This window comes from Notamacropus eugenii, chromosome 6, assembly GCF_028372415.1.
Source record: "Notamacropus eugenii isolate mMacEug1 chromosome 6, mMacEug1.pri_v2, whole genome shotgun sequence".
Classification (NCBI taxonomy): Eukaryota; Metazoa; Chordata; class Mammalia; order Diprotodontia; family Macropodidae; genus Notamacropus; species Notamacropus eugenii.
Window position 1 is genome coordinate 102,039,548 of NC_092877.1, and position 23,255 is coordinate 102,062,802.

Sequence of the window (23,255 nt, forward strand, 5' to 3'; positions counted from 1 at the left end):
TTACATTTATTTTCAGTTCCAAACTTTCTCCTTCCTTTTGCTCCCTTCCCCACCTATTGAGAAGGTAAGAAAAAAAGTCCATTACACATATGGATGTTATGAGATGATTTTTAGACCCTTTGCTTTATTGTCCTCTTCTGGAGTTAATAAACATAATTCATAAAATGTCAAAGTCTAGAACTGGGCACAAAAGTCCCTATTAAGTGTAACCAGAGCAGAATAAACTAAGATATTAACCTGCCTCAGTCTGGATGTTGGACTTCTGATAACGTAGACTGAGAAGGCATTAGCTTTTTTGGAAGTTACATAACACATTGGCCTCATATGTAGTCTGTAATCAATGAAAACTCCTAGGCCTTTTTTACATGATCTGCTAAGCCTGCACTTATCCTTTATGTACTTATGCAGTTGATATTTTTTTCAATCTAAATTCACAGCTTTATATTTATATGGTTAAATTTTGTCTTCTCAGTTTCATTTTAACGATCCACCCTGTCGAGATTTTTTTCAATCTTGTGTTGGTCATGTATGCAATATAGTATTCTGTTATCTGAAAATTTAATAAATATTCCCATGTCTCCATTCAAATCATAGCCTTAAATTACACACTGGTCTTGATACAGTAAGTAATGTATGCTTTTTTATTTCTTTTTTGATTCTTGATTTGGGTTTTAAAAAATATCTACCTGCAGAAGAGAAAAATCAACATTATGTTTTTACCTAAGCATAATTAGAGGAGACAGATCTAAAAGACCCTTCTGTCTTCTTAGCTGTGACTCTGGCAAACGAATCTGGCTAATTAAGGCAATGGAAATCTCTGTAGCACTACAGTAGCATTTGGGGCATCTGAATGATTACAGAGTCACCAGAGTAGCTATGAAGAATGACTATTTGTAATACCAATTTCACAATAGTCAATCATATAAAGCAATTTCTAAGAAACTTACGAGTGCTCTATTAAACTCTGTCCCCAGCGCCTTACAGATGGCCAGATGCTCTTGATAAATTCCTTTAAGTTCACACTATACAGCATCACATCTTTTGATACCATATCGCTTTCCTTAAGCATAAATACACACTACTCAGATGTCATGCTCTGCTTACACTTCACCCAGATCCTTCAACAAAATATACATTTGGACACCAAACACAGACTTGACAAGGTGACCATCAATGAACAGCTGGATGAATTTTTGGAATGGAAAATACTTCTAAGTAGATTGGGTCCATTGCTAATAATGAGCATCACCATGTGCTTTCTAAGCATTTGAAGCAGGCTAGTATTAAATATCCCTATCAACGAGTGATGTTTCTGTCATCGTACCTTGTACACAGCTGGCATTTAAGTGCTTCAATATTTGAAGGATCTGCGATTTTGTCAATAAAAGTGATCTTCTTGTGACAAGGACTGAAAAATTCCCCAATAACTTAATTATTATGGCAAAATAATTTATGGATTCTTTCTGTTCTTCCCATCATACCGTGCTTGCAATTTTACTCCCCAGACAAGGTTATAAAGACTGGAAACCGATTTCACTGTGCCATTTTCTTAAAGTTCTATGAACTTGACCAACTAATAAGCCTAGAAAGAGGTTAAATTTGGATAAATTCTGTCCTAAGTACTAATCCACTAAATATCATCCTCTTTCATTCTGAACACATCAGCCTTAATGTTAATATGCCAATAATTGTGAATAGTCTGTAAAATTTTTTTATTTATAACATAAGAATATCAACACTGACGGACACTGACCAGAAGAGAGAAGGTCATCCATTCCTTTTCTATTTCCATAGACTGATAACATGCATCATATACAATGGCATGACAAAAAAACAGATTCTGGTTACAAATGTATATAGAACAAAATAGGTTCATATGTAGCTAAACAAAACACACAAAACTCACCCCTCAAAGCAGTGAGCCACAGTCAGAACCCACTTTTTGGCAATCAGAACACAACCACAAATGTGTCCACTTGGTTCACTCTGCAAGGAGCACTGCCATGGCCACCTTCCAGGTCGGCTTGTCCTGCCTCCCAGAATCCTCTTGTACATTCGAGCTGCAGGGCGACGGCCACAGTCTGCCAAGGAACATAGACCACAGAAGATAATTCATCCATTGACAGACATCCAGATGTTGGGTTGTCATGTAGATACATCCTCAATTAAGATATTTTTCATTTTTGTCCTGAGCAAATCAACAAAATTAAATTCATGCCATGTGTTTACATCATGACTTCTCTCACCTTGTTCAGAGCACAAGAGAGAAATCCGACTTCTGCTTTGACAAGCATGCCTATATTTTGAGAAATAAAAACAGTATGCACATTAACTCACATCTTTGCCAATCTCCACAAATGCTACATTGATAAATGAGTGAAAGAGTTCAAGAATTTATGATCTTGTCAGTATCGATGATTTTAGCAATTTCAAATCCCTCTGCAATTTAATTGCTCTGGCCAAATATCTTCATAATGCCATTATTCAAGTCTATGTTCCCAGGATAATGAATCTACATATCATTACTGTCTACTTCTATAATAGAAAGCTTCTCCTAAAAGTTATATACTCCCCAGCAGGTTCTATGGAGTAATGTGTAGGGAAATAACTGAGTGAATAAAAAAAAAAAGTATTTATTAAGTGTTTATTATGTTTGCAAGTCTACATGAAAGTAAGACAGTCCCTGCTCCCAAGGAGATTACATTCTAATAGGGTAGACACAGAATCATGGACCATTGATTGTGAAAGCTGGAAAGGACCTCAATGGCCACAGAATCTTACTCATACACAAAAGTAATCCCCACAGTAGCATATCTAACGAGTGACTGCCTGACTGCTTGGAGAGCTCCAAGGAAGAGAAAGGTGCTGCCTTCTGAGGCAGTCCATTCTTCTGAACAAATTGGGATATTTCCCCCTAATATTAAGACTAAATCTGCATCATTGCATTGCTGGTTCTGCCTGTGTTGGTTCTTCTGTTGGCTGCTTCTATTTATTGTGTTGTGTGTGCGCTTTGTTTTCAAAGAAGACCATGACATCAGGGAAATGATGACATGACTTGCAGTTGACTTGGATTTGAGTGAGGGAGGGCTATGCAAGGTCACCAGCCTCACTTTCTCCTCCAGAGGCATCTGGGTACCATGACTAGATATTCATCAGAACAACTAGAGATGGGCCAGGAGGCAATGAGAGACCTTGGTCCTTTTAGGCTAAGGACTTTTCAGGTTCTCACTTTGAGTTCGGTAACACCCATTCATGTATAGGCCTCTTTAATCAAGGGATGGCCCCTTTAATTAGAAAGAAAAAAGAAAAAAAAATCAAGCTAGGAGGGGAAGACCCTCAGAGTTGCTGTTTCAAAGAGAAACAGTTACCATTGACTTTTACTCAGCAGGGAGATTCCAAAATACAGCCATTAAATGGAGGTTGAGCAGGGACCTATTGTGGTTCAATGTATGAGCTTTAGAGTGAACTGGATTTAAAGTATTGAGAAAGAGAAAGAAGAGAAAAGGAAGGAAGGAAGGAAGGAAGGAAGGAAGGAAGGAAGGAAGGAAGGAAGGAAGGAAGGAAGGAAAGAAGGAAGGGAGGGAGGGAGAAAGGAAGGGAGGGAGGGAAGGAGGGAAGGAAGGAGGGAGGGAAGGAGGGAAGGAGGGAGGGAGGGAAGGAGGGAGGGAGGGAGGGAGGGAGGGAGGGAGAAAGGAAGGGAGGGAGGGAGGTCACTCAATCAAAAGTTCTTTCACAAACTTTTTTTCACTTTATAGACTATGAAATGTAAACACATCATCCTGCATGATCACATTACCCCTGAACCTCAAACCTTCTCAACACCCTTTGCCGCTGGGGTTCCTCCCTTTCTCTGGTTTGGGAGGATGGGTGGATATGTGGTGGAGAACTCCTCCCAAATCCTCCAGTGGGCTCCCAGAGCAGCCATGTTACCATTTCCTACCCAGCTGTACTCCTCTGGAATTTCATCATGCCCCAGTCTATACCCTTCCCCACTCCTCACTTTCTGCTTCTCTCTCTCCTTTCCCTCCTCTCCCTTTCAGCTTCTTTTTACATATTGTCTTCCCCCTTTAGATTGTGGGTTCCTTGAGGATAGGAACTGTCCTTTGCCTTTCTTTGTATCCCTAGCACTTAGCACAGGACCTGGAACATAGTAGTCATTTAATAAATATCTAATGACTGACTGACTTGAAGATCAAATCAAAGACCAAGCACCTTCCCCGTTATTACAACAGTCTCTGTAAGAGCATCAAGAGAAATAAAAATCATATCTTCATATATGAAAAGAAAAAAGAGTGATGTTGAAATTTAAGAGTGTGTGGGATGGCAAGAACCCCTACTCCAATTGACTACTCAGAGGCATCTCAAAGTGTTAACAGAAAGTTCCTTTATTTGATTTGGGAGAAGTAGAACAATGCCTTCACCAGGTAATCTGGAGCAGGGAAGCCGCAGCACAAAGGCAGAGCAGTGATATATATAGACCCTAATGTGGAAACCCCCTCCCCCCACTGACCATTGTTCTCATTGGCTGAGAAATGTGGTCTTACATTCTAGGCGTGAAATCTAACCAATCCCATCTTAAGTTTGGTTCAAATTTCCTGCTCTCTGTCCGTTACAAACACGTCAGTATATGCATATAAAGCATTGAGAGTATATGCTAATGAGGTACATGCAAATGAAGCATTGAAAGTATATGCAAATGAGGCAGACCTGTTTGAGGACTACTGACTGCTCAGACACATGCAAATTAGGCATTGAAGAGTTAGCGAATTCTATCGAATCACTGAGATCCTAATACACTACATAGCCTATCTCCTTATATGGGAATTACTCGACTCTGAAGGCATTGTAACCTGAGCCTCTCGGTCTCCTTTACCCCCTGGGAGGAGAACTCACATTCCTGAGAAGTCTCCACTGAATCTATTCCACTCAAGAGTCACTTAGTATGTATGCTAGGAAAATTCCTGATTAAGAGGCCATTTAGGTATCACTGAGGCTCATAAGATGACTTGGACATTTGCAAACCCTGCCTCCTTAACTTACCCATCACTTACCCTGTCACTAGTAGTTCATGGAGAGTGCTTGTATTTTTATGCTGCCAGTCTGATCGAAGAGTCAGCCACTTCCAAGGATGCCTCTGTTCTTGTATAATTTCTGTCACTGATAGCTCTCTAAGGAAGGAAAGGTACTGTATAAATATTCAAGGTACAATTAATTTTTACTCAATAAATATCCATTATTAATAAAGGAAAAGATCCTAAGACTCTATTTAGCACTCAGTCTCTCTCCCTAAAAAGAGGCCACTAAATTATAAATCAATACTACAGGGAGATTTGGGGTTTTTTGGCATCAGCTCAGGATTGTTAGCATTTCCTCATTCTTACCAGGAAAGACTTAGAACTATGGAAGAACAATGAGAAAGGGAAATTTCCAAAGTGCTCTGGAGGCCCAAAAGATTGAAATTTTCACAGTTGTTTTATACATTCTCCATTGTGACTAGGGTTCACCCTCTTTTTAACTTTTTGGGAAGTTTTTAAATTAAAAGTCTTAGCATCTAAGGAATCCATCCATTTAGTGTGGGGAACAAGCACCAACTTACAAATGGTTGATTTTTTTATATACCTTGGGGTTTTATACACTTATGGCTTCTCCCCCATTGTGGTAGTGACAGCTTAAAAGTAATATAAATCATAAGCAGTGATTATCAAGAGTTGCCGTTATTTCAAATAGTTTCCAAAAACTTATTTGAAAGGTTCTTTTTAAGGTATCTGAGTTTCTTAATGTTATAAAATATTATTTGTAAATAAGAGTCACAGGTCAGTTAAAATTAGATTAGTTAAGGATTTTTTTGGTTCTGATTTGTATTGCTGAGTGTTCTCTTGGGGGTAAGCTCGGTGGCATGGTGAATAGAGCTCTGGGCCTGGATTTAGGAAGACCTGACCCCAGACACTTATTAGCTGTGTGACCCTGGGAAGTCAATTAACTTCCATTCGCCTCAGTTTTGTCATCTGTTAAACAGGAATGATAATAATAGCCCACACTTTCCAGGACTGTTGTAAGGATCAAATGAGGGAATGCTTGTAAAACACTTCGCCCAGTGCCTGTCACATAGGAGGTTCCATATAAATGCTAGCTATTATGATTATCATCGTTATTATTTATCCATTTCTTCTTATTCTCTCTCCCCCTCCCTGCCATGCTTCCTTCCTTCTTCCTTTCTACAACACTCGCACCAGCGTGAGGCAAGCATGTGCACATGCATGCACACACGCGCACAACTTTCCCCTTATCACACAGTTTATATTTGTCAGAAGTACGACTTAAACCCAGGTCTCACTTGACTTAAAGTCCAGTACTCTTTCCACTGAACCATCAGTCTGACGAGAACACTGAGACAAAATAAAGCCAAAGGGAGTAGAGGAAAGGAATCTTGAACAACTTTACGGAAGCATCTTGTGTATGATGATTGGACAATAAATAACAGAATTGATACATTTGATAGGGACCTCAGATGCCATTGAGTCTAACCTGTAAATGAAAGGAATCTCAAAGATAACATACCCAACAAGTGGTGTCACCAGTGAGTGGGCACTCACCGCCTCTGGAGGGAGCCCAGGGCACCCTGGGAAAGCTCTTAATCATTAGAAAGTTTTGGGGATTTTTGGTGACATCATGCCTAAGTTGGCCTCTCTGCAACTTCAACCATTGCTCCTGGTTCTACCCTCTGGGGCCAGAACAAATGTAATCCCTCCTCTAGATGGCAGCCCTTAAAATATTTGAAGACAATTATCATGTCATCCCTATCATATTAAGTCTAGGATATGCATTTTCTCAGCGGAAGATCCCCATACCACACAGAGATTACAATCTTCCTACAATTTATCAGACAAAACTTATAGACAATTGTTTGAGGTTCAGGTTAGAAGACTTGCCCGGAATTCCACCACTAATAATTACCAGAAACAACATTTAGCACTAGGTGTTGCTGATCCCCAAATTTTAACCACTCCATCTGCTTATCACACACTGCCTGAATTGCTATGGAAGGGAGATGTGGCTATGACATCTGTCATCCTACTGATAACCAGGGATGATTCACCTGATCTGGCTAAAGAGAAGGGTTTCTCATTCCATGCACATAACCTCCCAAAACAACAGCTTCAGTTGATGCAAAGTGCCTTCCCAACAGAGGCATGCTGTTCATTTGTCGAGAGTAAAAGACGACTCTGGAAAAGAGAGTGAGACAACGTGTAGCTCTGCCTCACTTCAATCCAATTCCCTCATAAGTCAGCACATCACCCTAGGGATGTCATTGGTCCTCTTCCAAAACAAAGAATGAATAATAAGGAGCTGAGTTCCCCTGCTAGAACAATTGCTCAGGAGCTAAAACAGGTTTATTAAAATATTATCTGATAAAGGATTCACAGACTTCCTGCTATAAAATAAAGACTTTTTCCTCCCACTGAGGGGACAAATATACCTTTTCACTTGTCATCTTGAAAGAATAGTGGCAGGGAAGTAGATGGCACAAAAACCTTAAATCACATGGATTTATTTTTGCTCTTTCTTCCACTTTTAGAATTTCATCCCCCATATCCCATCCATTTGAAATCCCAAGATTTAGGCGCAAGGAACCAGAACAACATGAGGATCTTTAATCAAATAGTCCTCTAAGTATGTGACTGAGCAGTACCTATTAGAGTTCTCCAAGTGCAAGTGATCACCAGGGGCTTGGACAAGAAATCCAATTTCCATATATGAGCTACTATTGATGTTTGATCAGGGAATCACTTCAAATAAATGATTCTTTAATATTCTACAGACCTTCTACACTCTCTGACCATTCAGCTACCCTATTTAAAGTTTAAAATAAACACCTTTGCATATGGGTAAGCAGTGGGGAGGGGAGTCTCCCTATTGGTTACAACCAGTGATGGTAATAAAGTATGAATTTCTGTAACACATCAAGCAGAATCTGAAAAACAGGGAAAATATCCTTATGGAGAATAGTCTTCCAGGGAAGAGCAAAATACTAACAAGTTACTGGGGCATAAAAATAAATCTTTCATCTTTAGAAATGGCATATTGTGTTCCATCACAGTCAGTTTGATTATATTTCTTCCATCATATGATAACTGGGTAACTTGATTTCCTTACAATACTGTTCTCTTCCCTCAAATCAAACTGAAAGCCATAGATAAGGATTTCTATAGTTTAAAAGAGGGGAGGGGGTTCCACAAGTTTCTAACTTTAAAGTACCCTTTCTCTAATACATTGCAGTTGAAATAATTCAAGATATCTTGGGAAAAGGGGAAGAAACAGAGGTGACCCCTAAAAATAATCCCTGTACTGCAATGAAATAGTTTAGCTTCTGTTTGCCTTTGCTCATGCATTAATGTATTTTGAAAAAAAAAGGGGAAGCAGAGTCCTAGTGATCAGATTCATAAAATTTTGAAGCTAGAAAGAATTAGAGATTACTAAAGAAAATATCAGATTAGAATACATGCTTCTTAAGGGATTTTTTTTTTCCATCTGTCTTTTCATCCCTATTGGATGGGGGAACAGTGGCAGAGTATTCACTTAGTAAATATTTGTAGAATTGAATTGGATTATCTAGTCTAGGCATGGGGAACATTCAGCCTCAGCCTGGAGGCCACTTGTGGCCTTCTAGGTCCTTAGGTGCAGCTTTTTGACCAAGTCCAAGTTTTATAGAACAAATCTTTTATTAAGGGGATTTGTTCTATGAAGTTTGGATTCAGTCAAAGGGCTGCCTTTGAGTACCTAGGGGGCCACATGTGGGCTTGAGGCTTCAGGTTCTCAACTCCCGATTCCTGTTTCACAGAGGGGAAAGTTGAGACTCAAAAAGAGTGACTTGTCTGATGTCGCACAGAGCTTGTCTAGTAAAATTGCAGCTAGGATCAGAACCCAGGTCTCATGATAAATGATCTACTCTCTGCCTCTCTACTACATGCTGCTTTTGGTGATAGCTCATTGATAGTCTGTTCAGGGATGCCAGTTTCACATACTTCCACACAGGCCACATCAGAATATTGAAGCTGAAAAATAAATCTTTAAAAAATCATGTAATTTAATGTCCCCATTTTACTGATGAAGAAACTGACATAGGCAGAGATTATAGGTTTCCCAGGCTTTGCCACATAATCTGGCTTGCATGGGCAAAAGCAGAATGCGGTAAAAGGCATGAATTGACAAAAATGAGCACATTGACCACCTGCCCAGTATTCCAACATCTCTCAAGGTCATTCAGGAGCAAAGGGAAATGGCTCAAATGTTTTGAGGAAACATTTAAAGAACTAGCGTCACTTCAGCTCACAAGGCATCTCATTATTAAGATCCATGGTTGTGGTTTATTTGTGTTAGCCCACACTCCACAACCTTCTTTGGATCCTGCCAGTGAAAATAGTCATGCTAGAGGAGTCTGCTAGACTAGAGTCACACAAGATACATTAGTTTTGTTTTAGGAAGACAAGTCTTATTAGCATTGTAATGTGTCAGGGCAAAATAAACAGGAGTCAACTCTAAGTCCTTATAATAAGACAACCCAAAGTATCTTATCTGGTCAATAAGACAAATAGCTTGAAATTACATCAATCTTGGAAGCCCATATTTTCATATCACAGTTTGAAACTTTTCCACTGAGTAGTCATCAATTACCTAGTACTGTCAAACTATAAGCCTCTGGGTGCACATTGACTAAGGGAATGGACCTGTGATTTCGTTTTATTAGGAACTCTCAGATAAGGAAAGTCCATCAGACAACTCTGGTGAGCACCATCTCTTCAACTTAAAATCAGAGAACGCCTGGAGCACTGAAAGATCAAGTGACTGGCCCAAGGTCACACAATCCTGTATGTATATCAGACATGGACTTAGACTCTGATCTTGGCTCTCTACCCACTACGCGAAAATGCTTCTCACAAAGTAGACATGTCAACATGCACCCACACATATGCATGTGCACACAAATACACACAAAAGATTTCCCAAAAGTCTTGAGACTGAAACTTAAAACTGCACTGAGACTTTGGGGACACCCTGTTTATAGGCTTGCATGCATGCTGAAGAAAGGGGTTACTTGGGAATTTTCACAGAATATCTTTAGCAGGGCTTTGAAAAACACAAATTGACACAAGGCAGCATGATTCTCTTGGTTTCTGTGTGGTTTTCCTGTGTTTTCTACTTCAATGAAATTTTTAAAAAGTATCTAATTTGGAATTATAATCCCTGGGATGGGAAGGAAATTAAAACAAGAATGGGGGACAAGGCTGGTCTCTTAAACAGAATAATCTCAAACAACAAAAATATTTTGGGAATAAGGTGTTAATTGAATTTTCTAGTTAAGTGAACATTAGACAGAAAGTTTTTGTTGCTTTAACCCTTGTTGAATTTTTTTTTTTTAATGTGCAAGTCCACAGTCTGCTTTACAGAATATAATTGAGTCTTTGAGAACTGAGGCAGTAAAGAGCTTTGGGACTGGAATCCTGGTCCCAGCTCTTCCAGTGCTAGCTGTGTTTCTTTGCACAAGTCACTAAACATCTCTGAACCATGTACTGTTCTGGCTTCCTTCCACGGTTCCTGTAAATATCAAATGAGATGTCGAATTCAGCCTTCCCTTTCCTCCACCCAACTTAAAGTGATCTCTGCTTCTTAAACTTGCCTGGTCCATTGCCTGCCTCATCCTTTTATTCGCTAGTTCCTTGTCTGTCCCATGCCCTCAGTTGACTAAGTTAACTTTCAGGCAAGGACTGTGCGTCTTTTTTTCATCTTTACAACCCCCGAAATCCTAGTATAGTGCCCTGCATGTGGTAGGAGCTTAATTAATGTTGTTTGGATTGAATTAAACTGAAATCCATTTATAATTGTAAAATACCAATTTACAGAAACCCAGTGACCAAAGAGTTATGATTAATAGATTCATGTCAGACTAGAGGAATAACCATAGTCCTCTGTCCTTGGCCTGTTCAACGTTTTTATTAGTAACATGTGTGTAAGTAAGCACCAAAGCCATGATTAGAAAACCTGCGAGTGAGACTAAGCTACAAAGTATCATTAAAATAGGGATCTCAAAAATCTCAGTGCAGTGTTAGGGTATCAAAATTGTAAACTGTCCTAAGTCTTTGGTGATACTTTGTATATTAGTAGATAGTGGGTAGTACAAAGGACATAGTGCTCCTCTTGGAGAGAGAAAGACCTGAATTCAAGTCTTCACTACCTCCTTTCTCCCACCAGCTGTGTGATCTTGGGCAAATCACAAAGCACTTCACAAATCTGAAAGTGTTATAAGAATTGTATCTATTACTGACAGAATTTGAATGCAAAAAAATCTCAAGAACCTGGAACAAAGAGTTGAATATGAGATGATATTTAATAGAGATCAATGGAAAGTTCTAAAACTAGGGTAAAAAAAAATACACAAGGACCGTTTTTGTTTTTTATGAAACCCCTTCTTTGTTTCCTTATGTGTTGTTTTAATGCTAGAAGTAGAAGACCTAGGGGAAAAAGCTAAAATAAATCTGGGTAAATGAGAATGTCAGTTACTTCAAGTTCAACATTTTACTGATGGTCAAAGTTCAAGAGCTAGAAGAGTCCTCAGAGGCCACCAAGTCTAACATCCCTCATTTCACAAATGAGAAAAATGAGACCTGAGAAAATTAAGGGACTTGCCCAAAGTGAGACTGGTAGTAAGCACTAGAGACAAGCGTTCTTGATCTTTCCATATCCCTTACCCCTAAATCCAATTAATTGCCAAGTCTTATCCGTTCTATCTCTACCATTCCTCACAAGCCATTTGCTCCTCTCTATTCTACGGCCGTCCCCAAAGCTCTGGCCCTCATTACCACCTACCTCAACTATTTCCAAGCTCCCCATGTGGACTCCCAGATATTATCTTTTCTCTACACACTATACTTCACACAAGTGCTTCTTCCTGAAGCAAAACCATACCAAAATTGTCCTCAAGAAGCCCCAGTAGTTGCACATCACCTTTAGGATAAAATACAAACTCCTCAAGGTGATCATTTAAATCCCTTCACAACATGGCTGCAGCCTACATTTCCAGACTTATTTCCTATCCCTTCCCTTCACACACTCTATATTTCATTCAAGTTGGCTTGTTGGCTAATTCCTAAAACTGGGCATTCCATTGCCTATATCCATATCATAAAAGGCTTCATATACACAGACACAGACACAGACACATACACAGACAGACAGACAGATAGACAGACAGACACACATACAGATACAGACACACACATACACACACACACACACCTTTCTTTCAAAAAAGAAATTAACATACATCTGTTTTCTCTCCTTCCCACCTTTTCCCAATTGGGAGGTGGGAGGAAGAAAACCTTTTATAATAAATGTGAATGACTAAGCAAAGCAAATTCCTCCAACAACAGTACACAAAAACCTGTGTGTCTCATTCTATGTTCTGAATCCCTCACCTCTTTTTACTGGGTCTTCTATAAAGCCTCCCTTAGATAGTTTTCCTATTCTACTGGAATCTTATTCTAGTCCTTTTATTTTGTCAATAAATCAACAAGTACATATTTAATGTATTCAATATAGGCCAAGCACTGTGCTCAGCACTAATGGTACAAAGAAAAAAAACAAAAACAAGCCCTGTGCTCACAGCTTACTCTCTAGTGAGAGATGAAATGTGTGCATAAATAGGTATCTACAGGATACATACAGAGTAGGCAGCTGAGAGGAGGGAGATGGTAGAAAGCGACCCACAGAAGGTAGAATTTGAGGAGTCCTGCAGACAGCCAAGGGTTTTAGAAGGTAGAGGCAAAGAGGGGGAGCATTCCAGGCATGAGGGGGCAACCAATGCAAAGGCATGGAGACAAAAGAGAGTGGGACATATGCAAGGAAGCTGGTATAGATGTACCATAGTGTTTTTGAAGGGAAATAATAGTCAAGAAAACCTGAAAGGTAGGAAGGGGCCAGGATGTGAAGAGGTTTAAATGCCATTATAAATTATATTTTATCCTAGAGGTAATTAATTAGCCAGTCATGTGATACAGTTGGACCTAGATCTTGGGAAAATCTCTGGGGTTGAAGATGTCTTGGAGGTGGAAGGAACTTGAGGGAGTCAGACTTAATGCAATATATTCTGGTGAAAGGTGATGAGCACTGAACGAGAGTGGTGGCTAGGGGAGTGGAGAAGGAAATGAGCATGAGAGATGCTGTGAAGGTAGAAATGACAAGATGGGGCAAAGCGCTGGGTATGAGGGCTCAGTGATAATGAAGAGTCATGCTCCCTTCCAGCCTGAGATCCATTAGTCTATTAGAAACAGAAAATGCATTTAATATCATAGCACAAGAATTGTGGTGAAACAATGTAGTTCAAACTTTGTCTGAGAGCTCTCAGCAAAGGTCTATTTCATGACCTAATCAAGTTTCCTTTCACTTCACACACACACACACACACACACACACACACACACAGAGAAACACACACATACACACCCACATGCACACACACAAGACTAAGGGAATGAGAAAAAGCATAGGCATTTTTAAAAAGCTCTCCAGTATCTCTGATTACAATTTTATTTTATCTAAAGTAGGATTATATTTAAATGTTGAAGTGGTAATAAAGCCTTGCAAAAAGGCTTGTTTGATGGCTCTTAATAAATAAGGTAATTTCTTTGATTCTAACAAAGTATTATACTTTATATGGATATTAGTCTTCATTCTCCCGAAGATATGAACTTTGTAGGGAAGGAAGGAACTGGAATGAGGTGGAAGGATGCCAAGATTTACATAATTCCCCCAAACTGACAGTAAAAATTTGCTACAGGCAGAGTCTTTCTAGCCAATAACTGAATAAATAAATTTTAAATTGCATCAAGTGTACTTAATCCTACAACATGCCACCAGGCAGGAGGGCTTAACAAAGCAACATTTCACTGTGAGAATTATTATTGATAGTTACAAATCTATCTTTTAATATAATCAGAACTGAGCATAAAAAGTATTTCAGAAAGACAAGCAGAAAGAAAATGGTCTATGTCCCACAATGTCGCCGTGGCCTTCACAGGGAGGTCAATTTCATTACTCAATAATCTCTAGTTCCCTAAAACCAGATGGAAATAAATTCTTTCATCTTCAGAACTACTCAGTATAAAACCAAGATGTTTGCAATAAGAAGTCAATTGATCCAATAGTCAAGAAAACTTTTTCTAAAGTTTTTGTTTAGTGGTTGAAATTTTATGGGACTCATTGGGGTCTAGAGATCTCTTTGTCCTTAGAGAGGGTCCTCCAATTTTACTAAAGGTCTTTTCCAATTCTTCCAGGACCCATCTAGGATGACCAGGTGGAGAGAAGATCTAGCACACTGGTAGGGAGAAAGGGGGTAGAAATATTTTTCCCTACACCCCTCATATTCCTCTTCCTCTCCACCAAAGCCATCCCTGAAGACATTTCATTTGGCCTGCTTGACTGCTGTCACAGCTTTTACGAAATGCAAGACACCAATTCAATTGCTTCTTGTGAAATGGAAGATCAACAGGCCTTACCATCTGCCTAATACCTCTACATCCTATAGATGCTTGGCACTACCTAGAAATGGCTACCATGTATGCAATAAGGGCAAAGAGCATCACTAACAAGTGATGATGAGAAAAAGTATACAAGTGAATTTGTCTACTCCTCTCTATGCCCTCTCCTTTCTTAGGGTAGAGGTAGGAGGGTGGTAAGCTTGAGGTAGAGGCTAATTCTGAGCCCACTACGCTAACATTTTTTTCTTTATGCCTTTATGAAAGATTTATATCTCCCAAAATACCTCATAATACTAGGTTTCTTCCAGTTCAGAAATAGTTTTATTTTGCATCACTTAGGGAGTTTTATGACTTCTTTTCTTTGTTCTCCTTCATTGTTACATTTCATCCTCTTCCCAATAATATTAGAAGGTGACCTAAAAATAAACATATGAGCCCCTCCAAAAGAAAACTTTCTTTCAAAACTCTTATACAGATGATATATGCATGCACATAAAAAAGAGTCAATACTCAATGTTCAAGATGACAGGTTCTGACTGTTGTGGGTGTTGTGACTCAGCCTGTATGTCTTTTCTTTTCTGTCCTTTTTTTCCTTTTCATTTAAATATTTACCTGCTTTTTTGAGGGAGTTTTCTGGACTGGACCTATGATTTCATTACTATAGGAAACTTCCAGTGAGAAAACTCTTTCTTACCAAGGCAAATAAACAAATGCTCTGAAATGAATGTTCTCAGAGATGTGCCTGATGCATTTGGAGGGTAAGGTAGTTGGCCAGGATTACATTGCCAGTATGTTTCAGGGCAGGAAGTAGAACTGGGTCTTCCTTGCTCTCAGAACAACTTTCTATCCCCCATACCAGGAGTGCCAAACAGGAGATCCCTGGGCAGCAAGGCATGACACTGGCAATACTCCTCTAGGCTACCACACTGGAATAAAATGTAATTGAGAAATATTTAACAAAATCAATAAAAATACAATGAATGAGTCATCCTGGGTAATCTTATAAAATGGTGAGGTACTCTCTTAATCCAGAGAACCCCACAAAGTCATGCAAGTCAAGGGGTTCAAATCTCTGGGTCCACTGCAAGAACATCTGTGAAACAGCCCAAGATATCAAGGGCATGCATATCCAAAAAGCTACCAAATATTTTAAACATGTCACTTTGAAGAAACAATGTTACCTTCCATTGATACAATAGTGGAATTGGCAGGTATGCCCAGGCTAGACAATGGGGCTGGATATAGGTTCATTAGACCAAAAAAAGTGCTGAGTTCCTGCTGCATATGCTTAAAAATGCAGAGTAACACAGAATGGAAGGGTTTAGATATGGATTCTCTTATCATTGAGCATATCCAGGTCAACAAGGCTCCCGGCTCCCAATGGGCTCCTAGTCCAGTCAACCTATCCATGAGTTCCCCTTGCCATATTGAGATCATACTTAGTAAAAATTAACAGATTGTTCCTAAACCAGCAGAAAAGGTTGCTCAAAAGAAAAAGAGATCCCCAAAAGAAACTGAAGAACCAAAAGCTTATGGTATGGGAGTAAATGTGACATTAGAGTGCAAAGAAAAGTGAAATAAAAGCAAACAAAAAAAATCACATTATAATACCATTTATAAATATAATACATACATTAAATTATGCTGTGTTATAAATATATTACCATATATTATAATTATATATAAATATTAGATTGTTACAAACCAATAGATAATATTACAAAATACGATAGATTATATTATAAAACCAAGTCAATTTGCAGCCACAATGATCCTTATGCATGGATTAGAGGCTCCCACTTCTTACTTAGCTTTGCCCTACACCACATTGCCTCTAAGCCTCAAAAATGGCAGTATTTTCAGTGTTAAAAATTATTCCATTTCTTGGTGAATTCAAATACTAGTAACTCTAAATTGAACTTTTTTTCAATTATAAAAAGTAGAAACTGTCTAGATCTCCACCAAAGGTACCTCATTTTGGCATGGAGGTGACCTGGGTTGTTAAAGGTTTATGCCACTGGAGAATGGATTTTGGCAAACCCCACCAATTAATGCTGGATGAACATCAAATATCAGCTTAATAAAAGACTTTATGTTCAATGTCTCAAGACAACCTAAGTTCAGAAAGAGTCGTGGCCACATTGATCATAGGATGATATGCTTCTGTAGACAACTCACAGAGGTCTACTGCTAAAAGGAAAAGAAGAACATAGAGGAAGAAAAGTCAACAGAGAAGGGATCTGGTTTGCTCCTCTACTATTCAATTGAAAATGCCCTCTTCCAAGTTACCAATCATCTTTTAGCTACTAAATCTGGTAGCCTTTTCTCAGCCCACTTCTGACTTGACCTCTTTGCTGCTTTTGGCATCTGGGGCATTTTCTTCTAGTTCTTTTCCTACCTGTCTCAAAATGACTTTGCTGGATTATCATCTAGCTTAAATTCACTGAGCATGAGTGTTCATTGGTTCTCTTTCTACTGAACCCAGCTGACTCTGGAGGAGAAAGTGAGGCTGGGGACCTTGCACAGCCCTCCCTCACTCAAATCATAGTCAACTGCAAGTCATGTCATCATCTCCCTGATGTCATGGTCCTCTTCAAGAATGAAGGACAAACGCAACAACAAATCCCTTTTTACAATCTATTTTTCCTCATCTCATCTTTTTTCCTGGATTCAAGAATCATCTCTGCGTGGATGAGTCCCAAATCTACATATTTACTCCTTAAGTATCTGAATGACCTTGTCAAGTTAACTTCCACGAGACTCAATTTCCTCATCTGTAAAATGGGGACTGAGCAAAATGGCCTCTGAGGTCCCTTCCAGCCTCCTGGAATATCCCATTCACATCTCAAACTCTTTATGTTTAAAACAGAACAGAACTATTGTTCTTCCCCCTTCCACCTACCCCTTTTCCAAACTTCTCTCAATATCAAGGCCACCACCATTCTCCTAATCACCCTATTCTTGATTCTTTCCTTTCCCTAAACCCCTATAGTTAAATGCTTACTAAGTCTTGTCATTTCTCCATTCTCCCTAATTACAACTATAATCATAGTTCATTAATTCTTACCTAAACTATAACAGAAACTTTTAGTTTCCCTCTCCTCCATATAGCTGTCAAAGTAATCCTCATACAAATTTCACCATGACACTCCCCTGTCCAGAAGTCCTCCTTAGCTCCCTATTCCAAATTCCACAGTCTGCCATTTAAAGCCTTCCTACTTTCCACACTCATCATATGAGTCCAAATTTGACTACTCTGTGTTCCCCAAACATATGTGGTCTTCAACCTTGGTACGTTAGTATTTATCCTTGCACATGGACTATATACTCCTTCCTCATTTCTCTCACACAGATTTCTTTATTCTTCTTAAAAGTTCAGTTCAGGAGCCACCTTCTTCATGAAAACTTCTCTGATACTCAATTATTTGTGTTCCCTCCTTCAAATTACCTTGTAGAGATAACATTGGGTGGTACAGTGGATAGAGCCTTGGGTCCAGAGTCAGGAAAGCCTGAGTTCAAATTTGGCTCTAACACTTCCAAGTTATGTGACCCTAGGAAAGTCATTTAACCTCTGTTTGCCTCAGTTTCCTCATCTGTAAAATGGGGATGATAACAGACCCTACTTCTCTGAGTCATTTTGAGGTCAAATAAAATATTTGTAGTGCACTTAACAGACCTGGCACATAGTAGGTACCATGTTAATGTTAGCTATTATAATCATGATGATAATGATGTCTTCTAGTAACTGTGTATGTATTGTTTTTCCCATTCCAATGTAGAACCTAAGTTCCTTGAAGACAGTGACTGTTTCCTTCTTTTCTTTGTATTGTCAGGACCTGACACAATGCCTTGCACATAGTAGGCACCTAATAAACGTCTAGTTAATTAAAATGAATCAGGCATCCTTCATTTAAACTGTTCAAAAAGACATTTTTCTCCACATCGTAGAGAAGTCACCAGTTTTCTCCATCTGGGTCACAGAGGAAACACACTCTAAAGCCTTATGAATGTTGGGAACCTTTTATTTCATGAGTACTTCAAAATGCATTGATTGCATTTGCTTTTAGAGTCTCTATCAATGTCTGCCTTCAGCTCTCTTTAGAGTAGGTGTCTGTAATTAATGACACTTCTGTACCACACTCATTTCCCTCTTCCTTTGAAAAGCTATTCTGTGTAAGCGTTCTAAAAACCTATGTGTTCATAAAAAGGAGACATCATTAATACCCTCAACTAAACGCAGAAACTCAGCAGTGCTACAAACTACTGACCTTACCCTAAACCCATCTGCTTGCAGGCCAGTTGACCCAATGTCTCTTGCCAGTTGTCAGCACATACTTGGTGGTCAGTGGCAGATCGATGAACAGTCAGGAACGTAGAGGAGCTCACATCTTTAGATAATGTCACTGAGAAGAGAAAAAGAAATATTTTAACAAAACTCTTTCTTCTCCTGTGACCAAACACTAATCTTGTATAGTCATTGCTATTCTCAAAATTTAAAGACCTAAGCATATAGATCAAAGTCTCTTTGTTTATATATTATAAAAGTGAAACTGGGCAGCTAGGTGGAACAATGGATAGAATGCTGGACCTGGAGTCAGAAAGATGGAATCTTCCTGAGTGCAGATCTGGCCTCAGACACTTACTAGCTGTGTGAATCTGGGCAAGTCACCTAACTCTACCTGCCTCAGTTTCCTCATCTGCAAAATGAGCTAGAGCACGCAATAGCAAACCACTTCAGTATCTTTGCCAAGAAAATCCCAAATCGGGTCGTGGAGAGTTAAGCATGACTGGAAAAAAAAAAAAACAATTTAAAGAGGTGAAATGCCAAATAAATTATTTAATGAAAAAAACCCTTTACCTGGAACTAGGGAAGTCACTCTTACAAAGTTCTACCAAGTTTAAAAATAAGGATTTGTTGTTACTGTCTTTGTTTTAGTGGGGGGCAAGGGGACGTAGCAATCTTTGAGCTTTCGTATCTGTAAGGTCATTATCACTTACGGTAGGGGGCAGAAAGGTCCAGACTTACCACAGTCCCATTCATCAGAGCTATCTGAACAATCTATTCCACCATCACACCACAAATCACGGGACACACAATCATGATTGGCACACTCCAGTTCATCATCTTGGCAAAATGCTGGCATTGAAAACAAGTGGAAAAAACTTCTTTAGAGAGAAATGTGGTTACTCCTAAAATGTGCATATTGCTTTGAAAAAGTTATCACTTTGGCTACCAGGCGCTTGGACAGTAACGGATACTCAAACCATTGCTTGTGGCCTTCTCTGTTTCTGCATAGCATAACAACTAAAAGCAAGGAAAATTATGCTTTTATTCATCACATTAATAAGAAAGATTATGTGTACACATGGAACTGGTGCTAAGGAAAAGCACCTAGATGGGGAGATGTGAGAGTAGCTTCTTTACCTGGAAATATTTTCCTCTACCCAGGTGCCACAGGACCTGAAAATCTACCATTAGTGATTCATTCCTTTGGCTCAACTTTTGTCTTCTAGTAGTTCTACTTTAAAATGCAAATACTCTTGGGAGGAGTAACCCATTGTCAAGGACACCTTAGTGCAAATGAGTTTGCTTTCTTTAACTTGCAAGAGGGACTCAAGAAACTGGAGACCACTGGGTTTCTGGGAGAGAGAAGGATGGAGGCCTTACAGAAAAAAAGAAGAAGAAGAAAAGAGGCAAGCTCTACCTAGAGAAAGAGCATTTTGTAGTGTAAAGTGGGAGGGATTTGTAGTCAGGAGACTGGGAATGAAACTTCAGTTTTGACTCTCACCAGCTATGTGACCCTCTGAGACTCAGTTCTTTAACACAGGAATAACAATACACTCTCTCATGGATTTGTGGTGGGAAACATGCTTTGCCAACCTTAGAATACAATATAAATGTGACTGTTAGTACTTCAACATTTTGTCTAAGAAGGAACTTTTGCTCTTATGATGAAAAATGCTTTCCATCCCCAAAGAAAGAAATGATGGAGTCTGAGTGCAGATCAAAGTGTACTTTCTTGAGTTTTTATTTTGATCTGTGTTTTCTTTTACAGCATGACTAATATGGAAATACATTTTTTATGACTACACAAGCATAACCTTTATCAAATTGCTTGCCTTCTCAATGAGAGGGGTGGGGAGGCAGAGAATTTGGAAATCAATTTTAAAAACGAATGTTGACAATTGTTTTTACTTGTAATTGAGGAAAAATTAAATACTAAATTAAATTTCAAAATAAAGTTAGAGTAAGTCTTGCCTAACATTTATTCACTCAGTCAGTCAACTCTCATTAAGTCCTTACTATATGCCAAGCACTGTGAAAAGGGTTGAGAATACAAAGAAAGGCAAAAAACAGTGCCTGATTTCGGAGATTTCATTATTATTTCATGAGTATGAAATCTAGTGCTTTCAATGCCCTTTGCCAAAAACAAAACAAACAAACAAAAATTACTACACAGTGAGTATGAGGCAAATGTAAATTCGTTCAAACTGCAAAATCTCATCATTATTAGTTTTTTTTTGTTTTTTGGTTTTTTTTATAAAACAGCATTCAAATGAAAGACTATTTCCACCTGACTAGGTGCCCTATAGAAATAGTCTCCATGGGCAGCAGATGAGGCAGTGGTGTAAGCACTGAAGAGGCTTGGGATGAGAACCAGCAGTGAACAGACTCCACTCTCCTTTGTTGAAACTCACCAGAGATGAGAAAGCAAAGTCCCTATGCCCATCTGGATAAATCATCCCAGTTACTGGGAAGACATCCTCTGGGCAAAGGGCTAGTTCTAAGATGTATTTGAGCTGAGAAATAGAGCATGAGATGAAAAGGCAGTTCAGGAAAACTCATGCATGCACTCACAGCAGTTTTTTTCATCCATCTTCTCAGGACAGTCTGGAAACCCATCACAAATCACTTCATGTTTGATACACAGTTTGCTGGTGGGACATTCCCAAAGACCTCTCTCTTGACAACCTAGACACAAGAATATATTTATTCCAAGAGCCATGTGTGAAAGCCTGAAATGGAAACATAAAGCCTCTTCCTTGTAATATCATAACAGAGAAATTATACAGTATTGACACTGGAATTTTTTGTTGTTTGCTCTTTCAGATCACATTGGGAATGTTAAATAGAGTTCAGAAATGTTTTGCTGAAACCATGTTTTAACTAACTTCATGACTATTCTATGTTAAATAAAACAGAGTGAACAAGGATGAACATTAACAATGGGACCTGAAAATGGCAAAATGTATGAACTTAGTCACTACAGTCTAATGAACACAGGGGAAAAGTCATTAGATGTGCAACAAATTGAGCCCTTTGCTTACTGAACCATATTACAAATGTACACACACTGCAGAATAAAGATACTGTCATAGCCACAGCGTGTGAGGACTGTATCTAATGGACTTAGTCCTTCACAGCAATGCAAGGACCTAAAACATTTCCAAAGGACTCATGATACAAAATGCCATCTACATCCAGAGAAAGGGTTATGGAGGCAGAATGCAGAATGAAGCAGACTATTTTCTCTTTGGTTCTGTTTGGTTTTGTTTAGTTTTACTCATGGTTTCTCCCATTCGTTTTAATTCTATGCAGCATGAGTAATATGAAAATGTGTTAAATAAGAATGCAAGGGTAGAGCCCATATAAGATGGCATGCCACCTTGGGGAGGGAGGGGGAAGGAAGGAGGAGAAAGCTGAAAACTTATGAAGTGATTATTGAAAGTTGAAAACAAATAAATACATAAATTTAGAGGGGGAAAAAGCAAAGACACTGTCATGTGGCAGGTGTGGGGGAGGGAGTGTGAGGAAGGAGTCTGTTAAATAACTTATGCCTGTACATAGTTGTCATCCCTTCAGAGCAATTATCTTTTTTAAAATATATTCATTTTACTTATTTTTAATGTTCTACAATCACTACCATAAAACTTACATTTTACCCCCTGCCTACCCTCCCCCACTCCCCTCCCTCCCTAAGACGACATACAATTCTATATAGGATCTACACATACATTCCTATTGAATACATTTTCACTATAGTCATTCTGTGTAGAAGAACTAAAATAAATGGGAGAAATCATATAACAAACCAAAACATAATACACACCCACACACATACTCACACCCACACACACAAAATGATCTGCTACATTCTGCAATTGAATTCCATAGTTCTTTCTCTGAATGTGGAAGGCATTTTGCCTTAGGAGACCATTGGGAATTTTTTTTTTTTATGTCCTTGCATTGCAATGAAGATCCAAGTCTACCAGAAAAAACTTGCACACTGTGGTCATTGCTGTGCACAAAGTTCTCCTGGTTCTACTCCTTTCACTCAGCATCAGATCATACAAGTCTTGCCAGGCCTCTCTGAAGTCTTCCTGTTCATCATTTCTTACAGCACAATAGTATTCCATTATACTCATATACCACAGCTTGTTCAGTCATTCCCCAATTGATGGGCATCCTCTTGATTTCCAGGTTTTGGCAACTACAAAGAGTGCTGCTATAAATATTTTTGTACATGTGGGAGCCTTTCCCATTTTTATGATCTCTTGGGGATACAGTCCTAGAAGCGATATTGCTGGGTCAAAGGGTATGCACACTTTTGTAGCCCTTTGGGCATAGTTCCAAACCACAGAGCAATTATCTTTGCAGGACATATCCAAAAGCTTCTGTCATTGCTCAAAGAATATATGGCATTCTTGTTCTAGAATTGCCTC

The 23,255-nt window shown here is 38.9% G+C and overlaps 1 protein-coding gene across 2 annotated transcripts in view; it reads right to left on the reverse strand.

The window, feature by feature from the left end:
- Nucleotides 1–23,255, reverse strand: part of CORIN (corin, serine peptidase) — a 240,980-nt gene that overhangs the window by 10,114 nt on the left and 207,611 nt on the right. For both annotated transcript variants that reach the window (XM_072620690.1, XM_072620689.1), the window contains exons 14-19: nucleotides 21,391–21,504; nucleotides 19,558–19,668; nucleotides 18,805–18,934; nucleotides 5,052–5,168; nucleotides 2,247–2,296; nucleotides 1,907–2,081 (exon numbers count right to left, since the gene is read on the reverse strand). In XM_072620690.1, the coding sequence (XP_072476791.1) occupies nucleotides 1,907–2,081; nucleotides 2,247–2,296; nucleotides 5,052–5,168; nucleotides 18,805–18,934; nucleotides 19,558–19,668; nucleotides 21,391–21,504 (697 nt within the window). The remainder of the gene's footprint in view (nucleotides 1–1,906; nucleotides 2,082–2,246; nucleotides 2,297–5,051; nucleotides 5,169–18,804; nucleotides 18,935–19,557; nucleotides 19,669–21,390; nucleotides 21,505–23,255) is intronic.